We start from the raw sequence: 21,389 nt of genomic DNA, 5'->3' as shown, positions 1-21,389 counted from the left end.
TGCTGAGATGTAGCAGAAGCTGCAGCTCACATGGCACAACCAGACAAAGGGCAATTATAACAGTCATTTCTGGTGCATTGTTTTTTTCGTTTTTTGTTTTGTTACTGCCCCAGGGAGTACATTTACTGAAATGTCTGGAAACACAGTCTCTTACTTACCAACTGCAGTAATTAGGGATACCAGAAATTTAGCAGTCAGTACCAGTAGAATTACATTTGTTCTGGAAGAATTGTTGCCTTGGTGACTACACTGCCCAGGGTACCAAAGAAAAACAAGTACCATTGTGTTTTCACAGTTATGGGATTGAATGGCACACTAAATACAGGAATTAACCTTTAGTAGATTATTATTATCCTTATTATTATTAAATGATGACATATCAACCTTGCTTTCGGTTCCAAATTCCTGCTGCGTCCATTAATGCTGCTGTCTTTTTAACATGTTGTAACGCTTTGTATCTTTTAAAAAATTTATTAGAAAACAAGCCCCTAAATGAACAGTAGTCATTGTAGGCCGCTCTGGCTCTTTAGCACTGTTTATGTGCATTGCATTTTTAAGCTCAGTTTTTAAATCATCACAATGTACCTACAGCCCATGGGCTCATGGTTTGCCAGACACCAAATATTAAAATGCTTCAGAAGAGCATCACTCTGAGGGTAACTAAAGTTTAAAAGGTTTAAATGGGTACATGAAGCTGAGGATGAGGAATTTTCCCTAGCAAGTAATGCAAACCACACAGTATTATATTAATGTTGTGGATAAATCATCTCAGATGTTCTCTTGACCCAAGTATGGTCCGTTTTCAGGGTATTTTTCAGGTCATATGATTGCATATGTTTTTTTCACTTTTTTTCACTGTTTCTTGCAAATTTAAATTCTCTTAGTGCTGATTTTATTTGCTATTTTCTTTGTGGCAATAAACAACTGCAGTGAGCTGCTTCTTAAGTGAATCTCCAGCTCCCTGGTCTTGCATTCATTTGTGGCGATGGTAGTTCTTGTACTGCTATGAATGATGGGTCATCCCCATGTTAGCCCCACATGAACCGGCTCTCCACCTACTGAAGATTCTAGTTGGACCCAGTGGCTTTCAAACTTCGAATGCACCGTGAGGTGACTGGTGTTGTGATTTGCCACTATATAAATAAACTTGAATTGAATTGAATCTCCAGAGTAGAAAAAGGACTACTGATGGCAGCTGCAGTCCAATATGGTGTAGTTGTCAAGCAAGAAACAGGAAACTCATGGGAGGAATTGCAAATTAATATTGAGGACTGCTACAGCAGCAGCCTGGCCAGTGAGCCAGCCAATTGGGAAATTTAGCAGTGACTGAACTTTCAGAGTTCTCTTAGATGGATTAAAAATAAATAAAAAAACTGAGGAGCAACTGCACCAACTACCTCTTCCCCATAGGTTTGTTTTGTCACTACCACTTCATGCCTGGAAAAAAAGGGACTTGAAATTGAGTTATAGATAGACTGGGATAAAAAAAAAAAAAGGAGGCAATAACCCGAGAAGTCCCGAGAAAGTAAAAAAAATGAGAGCTATTGCAGCATAAGGCAAGCGTAGTTTTGTGAAAGTGGAGCCGTGCAGTGCAGAGTGGCACTGTGCTTCCTACAGTCTCAGTGGGAGTGTATTTGTATGTCATATCCTGTCCACCAGCTGTCACTCAATACAGGGGGTCTCTGCGCTGACACCATACTGACTGACAGCTCCGATCAGTGCTCTATATGTGTGTGTGTGTGTGTGTGTGTGTGTGTGTGTGTGTGTGTGTGTGTATAGATTTCTGTTGTACAGTATATCAGCATCCAGCCACCTCCAGAGGAGAGCGCTTTGTGTGTGTTTGAGTGCACACATATAAGAGACATTCATTCCTAATGACAATAGAAGGTCACTGTTATCACTCTCATACTCTCTCTCCCTTCCTCTGTCTGCGTACTAGGCATCACTCGCTATGTCTGAGAGACTAGTTGATTCTCTGATATTGCGCAATCACATGAAATATCAAAACTGCTATTTTTATCTCAGTTGGGTTTTTATTCTTTTTTTGGGGGGGGTGGTATGTGTGTATGTGGGGTAGGAACGGGGGTGGGGGTCACAAACTGCCAAGTTTGATTCTCAGGCCAAGCTGGGATGGGGCAAACTGATTTAGGACAATTCCAGTTTTAATATTGCTCCATTATTCCCTCCATTATTTCATTTTGTTGTTTTATTGCTGAGGGTTTTTTTAACCTTAGATCATGTGAAGCAATTCTTCTGCTCCTTCTACTCAAAAAGCATCAGTCATTGCATGCATTATTGCATGAGTGCAATGATTATTATGCATGGTTATTAGAGTTTTTCACATCTCATAAAAATTAGAAATACTCCAGAAAAGGAGAGAAGCATTGTAACAATTTGGAGTTTTAAATTTTACTATAAACTGTTTTCTGTAGCATTTGGAGGCACGCAGAAACAACACCTAATGAATACCCTATGTGCTGATTATTGAGCTTCAGCAGGGGATGATGGAAGTATCAGCAGACTACTGTGATGTGGAGATTTATCCTCTTTCATCTGTTTTTTGTCCAGTGAAACATCACGTTGAGTAGAAATCAGGGGGGGAAGATCCTCCTTGGCTTCTGTGCAGGTCCACCAAGGGCCCATTGTCCCATCACCCCCTCCAAACCTCCTGTGGTGGAGGCCAGAGGCTCCATCACCGGTGGTTTCCCTTGTGCACCCATTATTTGTCTAAATTCTAACTGGACATCTTTCAGTACCCCGTCACCTTTACCTCAAGATTGACTGACCTAATCATGTTGACAACTGCTGTAATCAAGAAGACACAAACTTAGCAACGTAGTGTATGCTGTACAGTGTAGGGAGGATTGCTCAGACCTCTACATTGGAGAGATCAGATAGCCACTTCATAAACAAATGGCACAACATAGAAGCCACCTCCACGGGACAAGATTTGGCAGTCCATCTGCATCTAAAGGATAAAGGTCACTCTTTCGAGGATGCCAATGTTCACATTTTGTTCAGAGAAGACAGATGGTTTGAAAGAGGAGTGAAAGAAGCCATCTATGTCCACTGTGAACAACCATCTTTGAACAGAGGCGGTGGTTTACTACATCAACTGTCTGCCATCTATAATCCAGTTTTGAGATCCTTTCCCACACGCCTTAACGCCCACTCACATCCCCGCCATTTGACCTCATGAAATCACATGATATGGTGGGGCTAGGTTTCACAATGAGTTCACCCAAAATCTTGGCTGATTGTGTCCTACACCCGTTTTCACACCTTGGCTCATGTGATTGGGTAGAGGATCAACAGGGGGTTCATGACCCTCTTGGGGGGACACTCCCCTAGGACTTAAATCTGGGACTCTTCACCATTTGACCCTTAGAACTGAAGAGGCTTCTCGGATGAGAGGTGAAACGCCTTCAAGCAATTAAAGAAGTCCAGACGCTTTTCTTTCCAAGCTCCTTAGATTAACTTTCAACATTTCTCCTGAAGTAAAACATCATCCATGTCTAGCTAAAGGACCTCATATAGACAACTTCAGGTCAAGTTTCAGGCCACTGTTCGAGAAAAGGCTGTATTCTAGGATTTTAGTCTTTATTCAACACGATGGTTCACAGAGTTGACAGGACAGCAGGTATAGATTTGGGGCAAATAACATGATAGAAATGGTTTTTGGCAGACTTGAACCCAGGTCTCTCCTATAGTATGGGGGTTGCTTGCTCAGCCAGGCAAGCTACAGCACTTATTATTTAACATAATAAGAAAACGTATTATGTTAAACTGAAATGGGGAAACTACAAGCAAACCTCTTTTTTTTCTGACTCATTCATTAGAATGGCATGTGAGCTTGCTTATAAGTGAAAGGTGAATTATAAAAGCTGTTAGTCTGACAAAATCCCAGGCACACTGCCAAATAATGTTAATAAATTTCATTCCTGTTGAATGTTACAGAGGTCTGGGCTCTGGTTGAATCAAGGTCAGTTCAAAAAAGGTAATGTTTTTTTGATCATTGCATTTTTGTTTTTTTATTTTTTGACTTGAGCAGATATTTAAATACTCACCAGACGATAGAGTATTCCTCTAATTAACACACAATCCTCTCTGACTGCATTGTCAGAGAGTGATTAGAGCAGTTTAACGTGCGTTATAGATAATGTGGTTAAAACATTTGAGCAAACCACTACACATCACACAGACCATGCTTCTTTTTCACTTTCTAACTGGCGAATGAGATTATCAGATCCACTTTTGAGCCGTCTTTATTGCATCATTGCAAAAGCAGTTGAATTAGCTTTGATTCAACGCTGCTCGTACCTTGCTCAGAAAAAATAAAGAAGGCTTATGTTACCTGCCCTTCTCCTCTAATGCTCATATCATTTTACATGCGACTTAAAGACTACTACACCCATGAGAACCAGCGTGAATATAACAGTGGAGATCAGGCTGGAGGGCACAGAGGGATTACAGCCGGCTGGAGTGGGGTGATATTGGCCACGTATGCACACATAAACCCCTACAATGTGTATATGGCAGAGTGGGTGGGGGTGTGTAATCGGAGATAGGAGGATTGACGGCTACTTATACGATGAACTGGGTCTCTATTGCCCCGAGTGAGAGGAGATGTGGCTGAACGGGAGCAGCGAGGAGGAGGAAAAGAGAGCGGATCAAGGAATAAAAAGGTTCTTCTGGAATTGGACCCCTGACCTCAGAGTTGGTGTGTGCAGATGAGGTGGGATCCCACCCCTCCTGCTAAAACCGCCAGTGCCACCACAGCTCAGAGTGTTACCATGACGGTGGGGTGAGAGGCCAGCCCACTTGCTGCAGAAGAAAGGAGGTGTATTCTGACATGAGCTCAGATCCAAGTGCTGCAGTCTGTTTAGAGTGCATTCATCCCTTTGTCGGTGGTTGTGCTTGTTGGAATGTGGTCCTTCTGGTTTTTTTGGGATTGTGTTTTTCCCGCCTTACATCCACGCCGCTAAATTCCAGAGACTTGTTTGTTTCCCTGCAGGTTTTTTTATAGTTGTCAGCAAACATTTTCCGTTTCATTTCTCACTGATGCCTTCGCTTCTGGTGTTGTTTGTTTGTAGATGTATCACTTCAAATTGCTGGTACTTGGCATCGTGCTTCTTCAGCAAAAATTAGCAAAGAAGCGATTTCAAGCACAAACAGCAACACGCTGGTTTGCGCCTGAGTTAACGCTCTACCCCACTGTGTTTTGCATTGTAAATACCTGTGGCTTTATATTTTCGACCTGACATCGCCATACCAACACTTCCACTTGCAGAAATGATGCTGTTTCAGTTAGAAAGTGGTTTCTTTCATTTGCTCAGTAAAGTAATGTTTATGTTTTGGACACTGGACACTAACTGGAAAAGGATCTGGGAAAGCAAAATAATAAACGCAGGAAATATCCAGTTTTGTATTAACAAGCAGAATAGAACCAAACACACAAACAACAAAAATAGCGTGCATGCATAATATATGTATAAATATGTGCATATATTTAGCATTTCTCCCCATTATCATCTCTTTCATTTTCCTTTTGGGTGGTTCTTTTTTTTTTCCTCCCACTGATGCTGAGTGATAGCGGTGTCAATTTTCACTCTGGGAGAGTGCGGTGATGTCATGAGATGAAACCGTCTAATTGGCCTGCTGTGAGGAGCGGTGGCTCAAGTGCACGTTGGTGTAAATTAGGTGATGGATTGCACTGTGTTGTTATCTGTACCTCATTTTCACACATAAAACCCTAACCCCTGTCGCCTGTTTCCTGATTCTTCCCCTAGTCATGTTCAAGCTATACACCATTTCCATGAAACACTCCTTATCCTAACCATGTTTTTATCTTTTTTTAAAGCCTGAGTTACTTTCTCATCAACTCGGCCTCATTCAAGAACAAAACCCCAACCATTAAAAGCACCACCCAAGAACTCACATTTACTCTATGCACACATACATACAGACACATGGATGAACGCACAATCACACACATTGGAATTGTGCGTGCATGTGCGCTCACACACAAACACACACACACCAATCCTTCTCCCTCTCCTAACCCCCTGGGGAAGCAAAGTCCTGCATCAGCTGCTAAATTGCCCAAACTCTCTCATCCCCTAATGGGCTACCTGTCTCCCTGCAAGTCTGCCTCGCTGTCTACATTAATGAGTTTCTGTTGTCTGTCTGTCTGCCTCTGTGCCTTTTTGAATGTCTGATGTCTTGTCTTTATGTATGCTACTTGTTTTGTCTGTCTGTTTCTGACTATTCCTGCTGTGTGGTGGCTTGTGTTCTCCTCCTGTCTGTCTGCCTGTTGGCTCATAATGCAACTAGTCTGTTTTTTGTTTAGTTTTTTGGGGTTTTTTGTTGCCCTATATGACTGTGTGGTTGAGGAATTCATGCTCAGTATGTACACATCCTTCAAAGGAAATCTGTTCATGTACTTTTTGTGAGGCTGCTAAACCAACAGCAAATTCAAGTAAGAGAGCACTGCTTATATTTGTATTTGTGTTATTTGTTTTTTCCCCTTTGGCACCATTTTTGACTGATGTACTGTATGTGGAAAAAATTTAGACTGTTTATGAAAAATATTAGCACATTATGAATTTGATGGCAGCGACAATTCTTAAAAAGTGGCTTTAAAAAGCTAGAAAAGCTCTAACAACAAAAGAGGTGTCCAAACACGGCAAAGAGAATTTCTACTGCACTACATGTATGTCATGATTTAGATGAGTGTGTGTTATTGGTATATTAGAATACAATAAAACCAATGTTTTTGTGTGTCTGTGTCCCTCATCTAATTGCTGTTTATTGTCTGTCCGTTCTTTGGTCTCTGTCAATGTGTCCCTCTAATGTGAGTCTCTTCCATGAACTGTATCATAAACAGAGCCCTCTTGACATTTCAATTTTCCTCATAACCCCATATATATAAACACACAACACACACACACACACGACATCCATTGCTGAGCATCAGTTCAGTGGCAGGCCTCTCTTGGGTTTCCACGGAGACAAGGAAAAGCAATAACTGCACACTTGACCCCTCTGCTCTTTTATTGGCCTCTTCTCCCCTTCACACACACATAAACAGAAAAACACATACACACCTCGGATCTAATCTGAGAGAGTGAGGCTCCATGGTGATATTCCTCCATCTTCCCTGGAGGATTGGAGAAGGAAGGCAAAAAAAATGGAGAGAGGAGTGGGGACTGGAGGAAGTTAATAATTTCATCTTGCAGTGACCTGGAGACGATAAGATTGAATCTTTGGCTCTTTGTATCTCACACACACACAGTCAACCCACTCTTCACACAGAGATCATCAGTTGCTGTCTCTGCCTGCCTCCCTGTCGCACACAACAGTCAGACAACAGTCTTGCAGAAACTTTATGACTGTGGGGAATGAACAGAGGAACTGTGGGCAAGAGGGAAAATGAGTAATTGAGAGAAAGTAGATGAAAAACACTGAACCCGAAGAGAAGAGAGGCTGACTGAGGGAAAATATTAGGTGGAACGACAGGCTAGCCTTAGTGACAAGGCTGTTTACTGTTTATTTTGGTCTCTAGTCTCATTTCTCTTCATATTGGCAGAGGCAAGATGATTTCCTCTTTACTGTGTTTACTCCTGTGTGGTTTTCTCTTGTTTTGTGCAAATTTGTGCAAGGGTTTGTGTGTGCAGTGCACACACATGCGTGCATGTGCATCCTCTGTTTTAATCATCTCTGGTCGCTTGTCTGACCTCAATCTTTCCACAATCATCATTTCTTATGGTGTTTTCACATTACCCACGCATCCCAGTGTGGGATTTCCCTTTTTTTTTCTTCCTCACCTAAGCAAATAGTAGAGTACTTTAGCACCTAGCATTTTCATGATTTAGTTTCAAATGAGGAGTAATTTTTCATGTTATGTGGATAAAAATTAACATAATCAAACACTTGTCATTTACTGTAAAGAAATACGTGACTTTGAAATGTGAATCATGTTCCATTTGTTTGTGTAACGCATTTGTATTAATGTCTGGTTTTTTTGTAATATTGCAAAAACACAAATTACTTCCTGAGTGGCTGCACTTTAGGCTGCACAGACTAAAGCAACGTCTCTATAATACATAAGAATAATAAGAGCTCGCTCATGATGATTTCTTCCTCTTAGTAATCAGGTCAGGGTCGATTGGATTGTTTCTGCTCTGTGTGTGTGTGTGTGTGTGTGTGTGTGTGTGCGCGTGCATGTTTGTGTGGGAGGCAGCACACAGTGATGCTTCCCTGCAGTGTTGCCTTCTGTAACACCAAGTGTGTGTTTTTGTGCATGTCTGCGTATTTATGGAAAAGATGCTTTGTTTAATCGTACGCCCATATTACATTATCATACTATTTGGATTATACAGTTACTTGTATTCAAATTTAAATATATATATATGTTCATGAACTCAAATCTCCTTTGTAAATAAATCTTAATCTCTATGGGGTTTTGCCAAATAAGACATGTATTGACTTTTCCTCTTATCTTTTTTTTCCATGCAAGTACACTGTACAAGCTACAAGTTCACCACTAACTGATGTCTCGTTTTCTTCTCTTGTTTTTGCTCATACAGTTCTCTAAGGAGAAGTACCTGCTGGAGTCTCCTCCTGAGAAACTCCGCAAAGAACTAGAGGAGGAGCTGAAACTGAGCCCTGCTGACATCAGGAGCCATGGCTGGTACCATGGACACATACCCAGAGAGGTATAAACTTCATGAAGCACAATGTAGAATCTTTATACTTGCAACACTGGAAGTCCAGAATATATGCATGATAATATACTGGTACATAAATGTAACTAAAAGAATAACTCATACATGCCTACTTTTCATTGTCAATTCATGCAATTGAAAATTGAACATTTTTATTCTTGAAGTTGAAATTACTGATTGCCAGTTTATGAAGGTGTGCATTTTCCTCTGTGAGAAACTCACAGGGGAAAATGCACAAATCAAAAGTCTTTATTGGAGGTTTTTGTTGGTTTTTATGTTGGAAGGTTACGCAAGTTTTCCTTTATTCTGGTTTATTACTTTTTTAACCTTCAGACAGATCACTGTTATGGGCTGTATTTTTTATTAGGTACGTTATATTAACAACCAATTTCCCCCTGGTCTAGCGCTGTGTATGGCATCATAGTATGTCTCAAGCTGCAGATGAATAAAACTTGCAGTATTGGGCTTGCAGGCTGCATAAAATCCTACCAAGAGCCATCACTGCAGCATCACTGGCTGCACTTTGAAGACCCTTTGCTTTTGGGGTTTTGTACTAACTGAGCAATTTGCAAATTTCACTTGTGCATATTTGAACTTTTATTTGGCAATCCCATTGTGTGTTTTGTCCACCCAATCAAAAGTTTTTTAAAAAAAAAGAAAGAAATTTTAATCCACAACTTCTGATGCAGTCCCTGCACACAGTCTCACTGTTTGTGATAACTAACACTCTCAACTGCAGAACCTGCTTTAAGTGTTGTGTTACAAATTAGTGTTCTAACTTTAGCTTACCTTCTGTTTTTGTGCTTTTATCAGGGGCAGAATCAGAGCAAAGATTCCAGCAAAGATGCCTCAAAGATTAGCTGCAGCTTTTAAACTGACTCGCTTCAATCACACCAAAGCTGTTTTGACTACCCTGTTTAAGAATGCAGTTATCAAGAAACCCTCTATGATATGATTGAAAAAGTTTTGATTCAGGCTTCATGCCACAGCCTCTTGGATGCGTAGTATGAATCTTTTTTTTTTTTTTTAAGTTAATGATCTAATGCTGCCATGGTTTGTATTCCCCCCCACCTCCCTCACATTTTATAGTACCAATTCATTCAGAATTTCAGTGAAGCAATTGGAGTGTTTTTTTTGTTTTGTTTTTTGTGTGTGGGTTGAAGTGGGTTGTCATCCAGTAGTGTTAGTTGAGCGATTACTTGGCCAAAGTTCTGGCTTTGAAAGCCCAGTTTAAATGCTTTACACACAGAGTGACACTGATTAATGAATCCCATCATCTGTCACAGCTCAGTAGAAATTGCTTTAGCATTGAGGAGGAGGGAATCTCTGCCAAACAGACAGCTGCGCGTGTTGCTGATGTACGCAATTGAATTTCACAGCTGGTGACTAAGACATGCAAAGAGACACACAGCCACAGACTCTGATGCACTGCATGCACATGTGGAGGGTACTTCATAGACGACCTCTGTCTCTCGATCAACCTCTGTCTCTCTTTCACGCACACACACACATAGAGAAACAGATTCAAATCAACCATCTGTGAGTCTTTCCTCTTTGAATTTACATAAAATATTCATTTATTCATGGATTTACCCCAGTGTAAACTTAGGGAAACCCCAGCCCCCTGCTTACAAAACAATGCCTAGTGGATTGATCTCAGGCACCCTGCGGATGGTTACTGTACATTAGCTTTCATAGAGCCCGTTCCTCCTTCTTGATCATGTTCCTTTTGTTGTATTTTAGTTTATTGATCAGTATGTCTTTCCCTTTAGACATATTTGTTAATATCATTTTTAGTCTATACTGTTGGTATGTTTGAAAATGTTAGAGAAAGAACAGTGTGTGCCCTTCTGTTGAGCCTTTGACCTGTGTTTATACTGCCTCCTGCTGGCTTCTGACACTGCTAACCCTGGACTGTGTTGCCTTTCATATTCTGTGCCTCGATTTCATTTATTGAATGAATTTAAAGCTTTGCACATTCTGCTTTCTCTCCCTCCTTGAAGGCTGTTGTAAAGGGAAAACTGCTGAGTTTGAAATATATTTTTTTCCTTGCTGTGTGGCTGCTAGATCAATATTTGTGATTTCTTCTCACAGAAACCATCTGCAGTGTTTGGTAACAGAAAGATGTACAGCCCAGAGGTGTTTCACTAACTGCGAATGCTACATTGCTTTTCTGGATTGCTTGTTTTGTCAATAAAATTTAAGATTAACTTTCTTTTTTTTTTTCCTTTTCTTTTTTTCTTTTTTTTTTTACAAATAGTGCTGAACTCTGAAATGCATCTTAAGAAAATCAATTATTTTATCCTTCATTGCGAAATCAAACTTTCCTTAGCAGCACGGCAGACAAGTTTGGCAGCTAGACAGACAGTTGTTTTATTTTCAGGAACACAAACTGTCCTAAGGCATTGTTATAAATAATCACAATCCTCTAAATTCAATTGTTCAACAACCAGAGTGTCAGAAACTAAACGTTCACACACAAGCTGTAGCTCAGCTCAGTGAGCTTTTTATCCCTGGATTTTTTTGTCTTGCTTTCAAGCTTAAAACCATCCTTTCTGTATTTTTTTTCTCTCCATTTATAGGTATCAGAGACTCTGGTTTTGCGCAATGGAGACTTCCTTGTACGCGATTCTCTGCTCAACGTGGGTGACTATGTTCTGACCTGTCGGTGGGATAATGAGGTGCTGCACTTCAAGATTAGTAAAGTCCTGGTGAAATCCAATGAGACCAAGGTACATGTTCTTTTTTTGGTGGCTTAATAATCTGCACTGCTTGAAACATCATCCAATCCCTGTTTATTTTGTTGGATTGTACTTTAAATGTCTTTTTGTTTAGTCCTCGAAGATCAAACAACCACAAAAAGCTACCACTGGTCTTTCAAGTTCCATGAAGTCCCTTCATGATGGTAGCAGGAGAAGCACAGGCGTAACTAATAACATTAACAACGGCTCTGTTACACTTAGATGCCTCAGTGAGCTTTCCCACTGAGTCAGCATGAACAGTACCAGTGATGGCATCAGAATGGAATCCGTGCATCCATCTTCAGTGTTGTTTCACCCTTGTCTGACCTGTGAACGTGTCCTCTGTCTTTACTGGTTTGGCGCCTTCCTCCCATTTTCAGCTCAGCTAAGAGCACTTTCAAACCAGCATGCAAACAACCGTGTTGTACCTGCAATATTCATCTGAATGAAGTGTTTTTGCAGTTTTATTTGTGTTTATGTGCACGCCAAATCCATCCATTAGAAAGGCTTATTTTCTCTTGCTGCCTCTAATGACTGAGATAATTACATGTGGAGGCTAATTTGGCACAGGTGTGCCTCGTTGACCAGCTGTGCCTCTGTTACTCTTTGTTTCCAAGCTTTAATTGCTACACCGCTTATTGATGTTATTCTTCGCTTATTCTTCTACACACTGTACTTTTAAAGGTGTATACACAGAATTTAGGAGGGATATTTGGCTTTTGTGCTTGACACAATTTCTTATTTCCTCCTCTCCAGGTGCAGTACATGTTGGAGGCTGATAGTTTCGACTCAGTACAAGAGCTTGTGCGGTTTTACGTCGGTCAACGGAAACCAGTCTCCCAGTCCAGCGGCGTCCACATCTACTGTCCAGTAAGCAGAACTCTCCCACTGCGCTACCTAGAGGCCACTTTCGCCCTCTCCAACAGCAAGCAAGGCTCTGCCTACTCACCGTCCAGTCAGAGGGGAGCGTACATCAAGAGGAGGAGTGTCACCATGACCGATGGGCTGACAACTGAAAAGATCATACCTCACAGGTGAGCTGAGTGAGCCGGGAGTCAGGTTCGGTGTTTAAGCGGAGATGCTGTTCAACCCGCAAACACCCCCTGCTGGACAGACGATAATAAAATCCTGATGATGTTCTGCAGTCTTGTAACGTCATTGTTGCTTTATGTTATATACACAATTAGTGACTCAGACAGTCCAAGTCCAGTTGAGACACCAGTGGCAACACCAGAACCAGAGCCGGAACCTGTGCCCAACTGCAGGTTGTGTGGGTGTGTGTGTTTGTTTGTGGCACTGGTGTTGTTTTTGAGCACAGAGTTAGTGCACTTACCTTTCACATTCCTGAAGCCCCCCACCCCTCACTTCACTGACGCCATTAGCACCTCCCTAATAATCAGCCCTCAGAGTGAAGCTGCGCACCATGTCTTATTCAGTCCTGCACTGGATCAGTCAAGTTTCAGCGACAAAGGCTGTTTGAAACTTGAAATTAAATCTACAAAGGAGGAGCAGACAAATACGTTGTAGTGTACAGTGTAAAAACATGTTAACCTTATTTGTATGAAATGGATGCAAGGCACATTGGACAAAATAACTGGCTTTGAGAGTGGGCGTTACTGCTGATAACTGTTTTGATTGGATATGAATGGCGATTGTGAATCTTAAACGTTATTTGACTATTTATTTTTTCACCAGTTTAGAAGAGATAAAACTGTACTCCACATCTTTGCTCCTGCTTAAGTCACAAACTAGATTTTTGCTCAGAAATAACACATCTATTTATCATGACGACTAAAACGTCTCCCTTTTCTCTCACCAAGAATAAATACGTACATCCTTAACCACACCACTCCTGTCATCTGAACTTGAGCTGCACTGCTTTATGAGGTTCCCTATATTACCTTAGCAACCAAAGATTTTTAACATCCCTTTAAAAATGCTGTGTTTGCAGCCCGTCGACGATCCACCACCATAAAGACGCAATGCGGAACTGTGCAATGAGCATGGACCAGATTCAGGAGTATCGTTGCCCCTTGTCACCTGTCGGGGAAACCCCATTGTCTCCAGCGTATAGTGCGAGTAAGTAACCAGTCAGTCACAGTCTCAGGCGCATAAATAAAACATAATCGTGTTCCCTAACTCACTCAGCTGAGTTTTTAAGGTTCCTTTTTGCTCTCTCTCTTTCTCTTTAGTCACCAGGCAGAGAGCCCACTCAGGTGGGCGGGTCCTGGCTGTTGTCCCTCCCTCCCCTGTGATGCGTCGCTCCAGCGAACCCCAAGTCAGCCCCTCAGCCAGTGACAACCCTCCAGAATTTCCCCCACGTACCTCTCACTCAGCACACTCCTCACCAGCCCATCATCCCAACTACCAATCGCATTCTTCAGAAACAGCAGGGAGCTACTGTGACCTCAGACCTTGTCCCTCTGGGCCCCCCAAACCACCGACTAAAAGCTACGTAGAGCGATTGAGAGTGGAGGAGGGGACAGTGGAGGGAGCAAGGGAGGAAGGAGAGGGGGTGTTCAGCGCCCCACAAGTGGAGACATCTTCCTCGTTTAAGCCATCCAGGTGCGAAACATAAAGCCAGCCTTCCAGATTTGTATTTCATGGTGTTTCCATATTGTATATTATATGATGAGGACATACTCCATACTAAAATGCATTTGTGATTTTTATGATTTGTCTTATATTATTGCTTGTTTTGAGAGGAAAAGTAATGACTATGATTCTGTTTTTAGTTTTTCATAATTCTTAATGAATTATGGCCATAGGACGAAGAGTAGGCACAAAAAATTTTAAATTTTTTCTCGGTTTGTTATATGTTGTGTTATATGGCTAGATTTAAAACTTGGACTGGCAGTTATATCAACAACTGAAATGTTTTAGACCTAGCCAGAAGGCAGCTGTTACATGAAAGGATATCAAAGAAAACCAGCTTAAGTGTTACAAGTAACAAGCAGGGTGTATAGCCAGCCTATCGTGTGGTCAGGATACAGTTACGGAATGTTGAAGAATATTCTGCTCAAAGGGCAATACACCCAGTGTTGCCAACTCCTCAGTAAGGAAAATCGCCATTGGTTGTCCTAAAAGTCGCTAGAAGTCGCTAAATGACGTCATCGCCTAATTTGCATAATTGGGTGTAATTGTAACCTATGTTGCTGGAGAGAGAAATAACATCGTGGAAGAGACATAAAGTGTGTAAAAAACGTCCTAAATGCATTTAGAGATTATTTAGAACTACAAATTAAATTTCTTTTAGCAATTATTGTTTTTTTAATGTCACAATTCCAACCCTGCTCCTTCACCCAGGCTTGGACCGGCAAAAGTGACCCGAAATAGGCACTCTGGTGGAGTTACTTTGTGTGTATGTGTGTTTACAAGTAGTTTTAAACCTTGTGATCCACAAAACAGCATAAGAGTAAAAGAAGAACTGACTGCGTTACAGTCAGTGCAGGAGCAGCGGCTTCGCTCATGCGCGATTCATTTGCAGTTTGGACGCGTAGGTGTGAACATCTCCTGCCCTGATAGCAGCTGGGGGAGGACTATCCTCCACCCGTGAGCGCTTTGGAACGGGCGAGGTGCCCACGGCAGCACCCGCTGCTTGTTGAGAGTAAAAGCGATACGCGCTTTCACGTCAAAAAGTCGTCATAAATAAGTCAAAGGAGTTTGCAAAGAAAAGCGTCTGGACTTCTTTAAGTTGCTTGAAGACCTTTCACCTCTCATCTGAGAAGCTTCTTCAGTTCTAAGGTCAAATGGCCGAGAGTCCCAGATTTAAACCCAGTGGGAGTATCCCCCAGCTCCATGAACTCACCCGAAACCCTGGCTGATTAGGTCCCACACCTGCTTTCACACCTTGGCGCATGTGATTAGAGGATCACCGGGGGGTCCTTTGTCCCTCCTTGGGGGGATACTCCCACTGGGTTTAAATCTGGGACTCTCGGCCATTTGACCTTAGAACTGAAGAAGCTTCTCGGATGAGAGGTGAAACGTCTTCAAGCAACTTAAAGAAGTCCAGACGCTTTTCTTTGCAAACTCCTTTGACTACGATGACCTGGATGACTGAGAACCTTCACAGACAAACGTCATAAATAAGTCTCCAATAACACCAGAAAAAGTCGCCAGATTTGTCGCTAGTCGCTTTTTAGAAAAAAAGTCGCTAAGGGGGTTTGAAAACTCGCTAAATATAGCGACAAAGTCGCTAAGTTGGCAACACTGAATACACCTGCTGACATTTAGTTATAGAGTGCGAAAATATGAGTGAGTGAGGAAGTTTTGACAGGCCCTGCAGTAAAGCCATGAATGAACAGAGTGGAAAACAGGCTTGAGTAAGCAACTGATAATCCTGTGGGGAAACAGCCCGAGGCCAGGCTTTTTGCTCTGGTCATAGACGCAGCAGATACTGTATTTTATTGGGCTTGCGGTGCCTTAGGAGGACACAGCAGATGAAGCTTGTAAAATGAAAATGGCAAGATGCACCGAGTTGGCAGTACCTCTGGATATCCTTGTGTTCCCCTGTGAAATTCTGGTGCAGGGGGAGATTTGCTAAATTGGTGTGAGCAATACTGGGGAGAAATGGCAGGAGAAAACTGCGATTGTTTTGGACACATCACATCCCATGTACCAGCTGATATTACAACACTATACACAGATTACTAACGAGGATGGTCAATATTATGAGTACATGTATTAGTATCAGAATATTATGTCAGCAGATGATGAGCATGAAATTGCACAGCCCCAATGCTCTATGTTTGTGGTCACTCAGGGACCATTTTTGCTATTGAAGGCACTAAATTCTATTAGGTTACAAACTGAGCTACTGGCGTGAGCCCCGTAATTAATTTAAAGTCATATCCTCTCAATCTTTTTTAAACAGGTTGGGCCTCTTCTGGTATCCTCGCTCGTGCCTGTTTCCTGTGCTGGCTTGGTATTTTCTAATGTGGTGTAATCGTTCTTGTGCAGGTATGAGTCTTGCCTTATGCCGGCTGAGAATAAGCCTCTGGAGATGTCTGTACTGAAGAGAGTCAAAGAGCTGCTGGCTGAGGTGGATGCAAGGACTGCAGCTAAACATATTACCATGGTGGACTGCACGGTACGAAGAAAATACAGAAATAAATACATGCAGCTAACGCAGCAAGCTTAAACTTATAAGTTAAACAGAAATGCATACTGAGCTGCGTATTACTGCCAAAGATTTATGTACCAAAATAAACATGCATGTAGCCCAACAGGAATATAAGCATAAAACCATGAACACACTTTTCTTCTCCTTTATTTGGCAGGTTGCTAGAATATTAGGTGTAACCCCAGAAATGCAAAGAATGATGGGAGTGTCCTCAGGGCTTGAGTTATTGACACTACCACATGGACACCAACTGAGACTTGACCTACTGGAGAGGTGCAGATGCTTTTTTTTTTTTCTAACATCTTCCTTTATGCATCACTGAGTAACCTTTTCATTAATCCAGCTATTGATTATCTTTTTGATTCCATCCTTATTCGTATTCTGTAAATCATCGCCTTCAATTATTTTCTGCTGCACTCCTCTTGTTCCTCTGCTTCCATAATAAATATTTCTTTCATGAAACAGCATGGGAATGCAGTCAGACTTGTTATAAAACAAAATGTGAAGCATCACACTACGCGTTACAGCTCCCTTTTCCTCAACTTTAAGTCCCATTCTAAAGTTTTTGTAAAATTATTTAGAGTACTTTAAATAATAAATTTCTTCTTCTTTTAAAAGCCTCCTTCAGAATATTCCAACTCACTTCAGTAGAGTGATGTGAATTCAGGATGTCTTTAATAGACCTTGACTTACCTCTGAAATAAATAAGTATTAAACAAATAAATTGCGTCACTTTGTTTCTCAGGTTCTACACCATGTCTATCATGATGGCTGTGGACCTGCTTGGCTGTACAGGAAGCACGGAGGAGAGGGCGGCCCTGCTCCATAAGACCATTCAATTAGCAGCAGAGTTGAAAAGCAGCCTGGGCAACATGTTTGGTTTTGCTGCTGTGATGAGAGCCCTGGAGCTCCCGCAGGTAAGAGAGTCAGAAGCCACCGTCGTTAGCGTGGAAAATCCGTGAAGGCTAGCGCCAAACGCATTCTTATTTTGTGTCTTTCACTACGTCAGATATCCCGTCTGGAGCAGACATGGGTAACCTTACGCCAAAGACATACAGAGGGAGCTATTCTATACGAGAAGAAACTCAAGCCTTTCATGAAGAATATAAACGACGGCAAAGGTGAGATTTCTGTGGTTGGTTGGTGTCATACAAAAATTCATCAACAGCGCTAAAGTCAAAACTGTCCCGTGCTTTCAGAATCCAGTGCTCTGTCCAACACCACCTTCCCTCACATCATTCCCGTCCTGTCTTTACTGGAGCGTGGCATGGCTCTTGGGGATGTACTGGAACCCTGGGAGAGTGCAGAGGTGGGAGTAGATGTAGTCATGTACCACCTAGAGGCAGCTCGCACCATTGCACATCACGCGGAGCTCTACAGAACCAATGCAGAGACGAAATTACAGGGTAAGAGGAACCTATATCCAGTCCAATATTTTATTTATTTTCAGGTTTCTGCAAAATAATGATATTGCAGCTTTTACTGCAGGATGTAAGTTTTGACTAGTGGGTTAAGTTAATTGCAGTTACTCACAGTGGATCTTTCCATTGTGTTTGTGCTGTAGTTGATTTTTGTTGATGCTATAGCCCAGTGGCGTAATAAATATATGCCATAGCCCTTGTTTCCTGTCAGTAATCAGTTGGCTGTTGCCAGTTTGACATGTTGTAACATTTCGATGTGTTGCTATAAATGTGTGTTCAGTGTCACAGCATCCCTGTGATGTAATCATCGTGTGTGGTTACTACCATGCAGACTGTATTGACCTCTTAATATCCCTCCACTGGTTCTCAGTTTGAATCAGTTACTGCATTATCGAACAATCTGTCAATAGCTATCAGTTCACATCTGTTTTCTGTTATATTCCGCTATTGATCACCGTGACCTCAGCTTGCTCCTTTCATCAACAGTTCTACAGACCAGAGTGGAGATGCTTATTTCATGCTGTAAAACTTAGTTCAGCTAAAACATTTTATGGCCAAAATCCGTCTCTAATCCATTTTACAGGTTAGGGTTTGGGAGTTGTACTTCCTTTTATTGAGTGCTGGGTACATTTACGTTGATTTCCCCGTAGACTTACTGCAATGCGTGGAATGATCATTAAGTGTGGAAAATTCAGCAGCATGGGCAACGAAGTTATCGCATCTCAAAGCGCCAGTTTTCAAAGCTCTCAGCCTTGTTTCACAGTCTTCACCAGCAAAAAGAACTGGCTCACATGTTTGCAAAGTCTGTCATTTGGTATTAACTGGTCATAAACGGTGGGGAATGGGTGGAAATCTCTTAGGCCATTTTTTTTTAATTGTTTTGTGCTTCTCAATACAATTTTTCCATTTATGTTTTATGTAATTAAGTTTTCACATTTTATTTTATTTGTGATTTTTTTTATAAGTGCAGTTTATATTTTTATTCACAGTTTATTGTTGATGTGGTTGGGTTAGTTATTTAAGTTTGCAACAGTAAAGTTTGTTAGATTTTCTTTCTATTTCTGTTTACCTGTTTTCCACCATTATTACAGTGTAACTTATTACTTCCTCTCCTCTTCAGGAATTCAGGAACGAGCTGAAATACATGACATCTTCCAGACGGAGTTTCAGATGCGTCTGCTTTGGGGCAGCCGTGGCTCTGAGGGCAGCCAATCGGAGCGTTACGAGAAGTTTGACAAGGTCCTCACCGCCCTATCATACAAGCTAGAGCCTCCTGTGCGTCACAGCGAGCTATAGCACCTGCCCAGACAACCTACAGGGCAGGTGCTTTAGTTTACCGCTCATAGTGGTATGGCCTTGTTTTCCATTACAAAGGATGGTGTGGGAGTGCTCAGTTTGGACACTGAAAAAGGTGAGAGTGAAAGAAGAGGCAGCTAAAAGAGCATGTGCAGTGAGCAAGAGGAACACGGAAAGGGTCTCGCTGGCAATGTGTTGCACTCACTGTGGATTTAAAAAGAGGTACGGAGTTTCTTCCGTTCCCCTTTGTGGACTTCCTCACTTACTGCTGAAATATTCAAATGAAAGGGAGAGAAGATAATCTAAGCGGAACAGAAGATGGAGCAGAAGGGTGACCAGTTCTTCTGGTACAACATGTACACTGTGCCAAACCGAGGTGCAGAATTTGGCTTTGCTCCTGTAAAACATGGATACTCAACTGCTGTCTCACACTGTAGCCAAACTTGCATAGCTCATGTAGATGTTTAGTCTGTGCGAATGAGTGAGTGAGTGTGTGTGTGTCTGCTGGCAAGTGTGTGCATTTCTTCATTTTTGTATGCCATTAAAGTTTCATGTGTATTTAATTTTTTTTGTCTTATTTATTCGTTATGATCAAAGGATATCAAAACATTATGGACATTGCTTCATGAAACTCAAGAGAATCTGTCAGTGCTCATTCTGAGGGAACCCTGCTCATAAAATCTCATGAAATATGTATCATGCAGTCCCATTGAATCCCATTAAAAATGTATCAGGCATGCATTAATAAATGTACCAGAAATGAAACATTCGCACAAGTTATGCAGCAACTTCAATATGAGGGCTTTGTGAGTGGTTAAAAACATTAAGAGGTCAAGGCAAGCTCCCCGAGTTGCCTGTTTGACTTAGCCTTTTCATATTTTCTGTCCTGTGCACCAAAATGAGCTGAAACAGCATTACAAAAGACAAGAAAAATGTAGCGTTTACATTTTAAATTGAGTCAAATCAATGTCTCAGTTAAGATGTAAACATTAAGGAACATGCTTTAGTTTGAATCTGGCTCCGTTTTGCAAATTTGCTGAAAAAAAGGTTTGATGCATGGACCCAGAAAATGTTACGCCAACTAAAATGTTGCAATTTAGTAGCAATTCGATAATTTCCGTACAAAAATGTGTCAAAGTCAGGAAATATAACATTCAGTGCAGATATTTTGTGTCGGTGGAAAATCTTTAAAGATGAATTAATAGTGTGCCACATTTGTAGTACATCTAAAGAAAAGCATCTACTGCTTGTATGTTTGAATTTGTGTTTCAGCAATACAGCTAAAAATGACTGAACAAGGTTTGTTTCTTTGGGGTTACATTTTGCTTGACTATCCAGTGTTATGTTTTTGCTTTAACATTTGAAGGGCCTGAGAGGGCTAGCGCTAACTCTCAGAGCTATGCAATCGTTTCAACCAAATGCTGAGAACCCTGGGGAAGAGACTTCCATTGTGGATGTTTAAAAAAAAAAAAAATCTTAACTGAATGGATGAAAGTCATATCAGAATCCAGTTAAACAGAAATGCTTCTGAAAACTGTCCTTACTGGGATATTCTTAAATAGATGTTCGATTTGCATTTTCTAGTTTGGGATAAGCTGTACAGATCTAGAGTTCATGAGGGAAGGAGCCATGTGACAGTCCCACTGTGGTCCAACAGGGGGCGTGGTTTAGTCAGCAAAAAACAAAAAACAAAACAGAATCATGAATTGTAACATTGAAGACCTATACGTGAAGAAATGCCACTTTTATCGTGTGTGTTTCGAGACCAAGAGTATGCCTACTGGTTTAGGTTTGATAACTGATAACATTGGTTACAGTGATGTAATATGTTTTTATTTGTCCTCTGTCGAATGCTGTACAGGAAGCTGCTTTGTCAGCATGTCAAGAAATGATTGGGACTGATTTCATTTATTTTCTTTTTTTTCTTCTTTTTTTTACGTCCTGTACAGTTCACTTTTTTCAAATAAAATTGCTTGTGTCAATGCATTCTGTTTCGTTTGTTTGTTTTTTGCTGTGAATATGGCATGTATAGTTTTGTCTGTGCATAACACATTTATATTTTAACAATCAGATTCCTTCTTAA

At 41.3% G+C, this 21,389-nt stretch overlaps 1 protein-coding gene across 3 annotated transcripts in view; it reads left to right on the top strand.

Moving 5' to 3' along the window:
* The window catches only part of sh2d3ca (SH2 domain containing 3Ca), a 54,109-nt gene extending 32,817 nt beyond the window's left edge, over positions 1-21,292 (top strand). The window contains exons 5-16 of one of the 3 annotated variants that reach the window (XM_005451378.4): positions 8,589-8,717; positions 11,309-11,458; positions 12,224-12,501; positions 12,655-12,732; positions 13,419-13,546; positions 13,660-14,032; positions 16,427-16,556; positions 16,747-16,862; positions 17,335-17,506; positions 17,599-17,710; positions 17,789-17,995; positions 19,131-21,292. In XM_005451378.4, the coding sequence (XP_005451435.1) occupies positions 8,589-8,717; positions 11,309-11,458; positions 12,224-12,501; positions 12,655-12,732; positions 13,419-13,546; positions 13,660-14,032; positions 16,427-16,556; positions 16,747-16,862; positions 17,335-17,506; positions 17,599-17,710; positions 17,789-17,995; positions 19,131-19,306 (2,049 nt within the window). In that variant the 3' untranslated portion in view covers positions 19,307-21,292. Of the gene's footprint in view, positions 1-8,588; positions 8,718-11,308; positions 11,459-12,223; positions 12,502-12,654; positions 12,742-13,418; positions 13,547-13,659; positions 14,033-16,426; positions 16,557-16,746; positions 16,863-17,334; positions 17,507-17,598; positions 17,711-17,788; positions 17,996-19,130 lie in introns of all 3 variants that reach the window. The other 2 variants (XM_019361170.2, XM_005451379.4) reach the window with 2 other exon arrangements.
* Positions 21,293-21,389: the final 97 nt, after the last annotated feature.

Source organism: Oreochromis niloticus, linkage group LG7, assembly GCF_001858045.2.
Source record: "Oreochromis niloticus isolate F11D_XX linkage group LG7, O_niloticus_UMD_NMBU, whole genome shotgun sequence".
Lineage (NCBI taxonomy): Eukaryota > Metazoa > Chordata > Actinopteri > Cichliformes > Cichlidae > Oreochromis > Oreochromis niloticus.
This window is presented reverse-complemented; position numbering and strand designations above follow the sequence as displayed.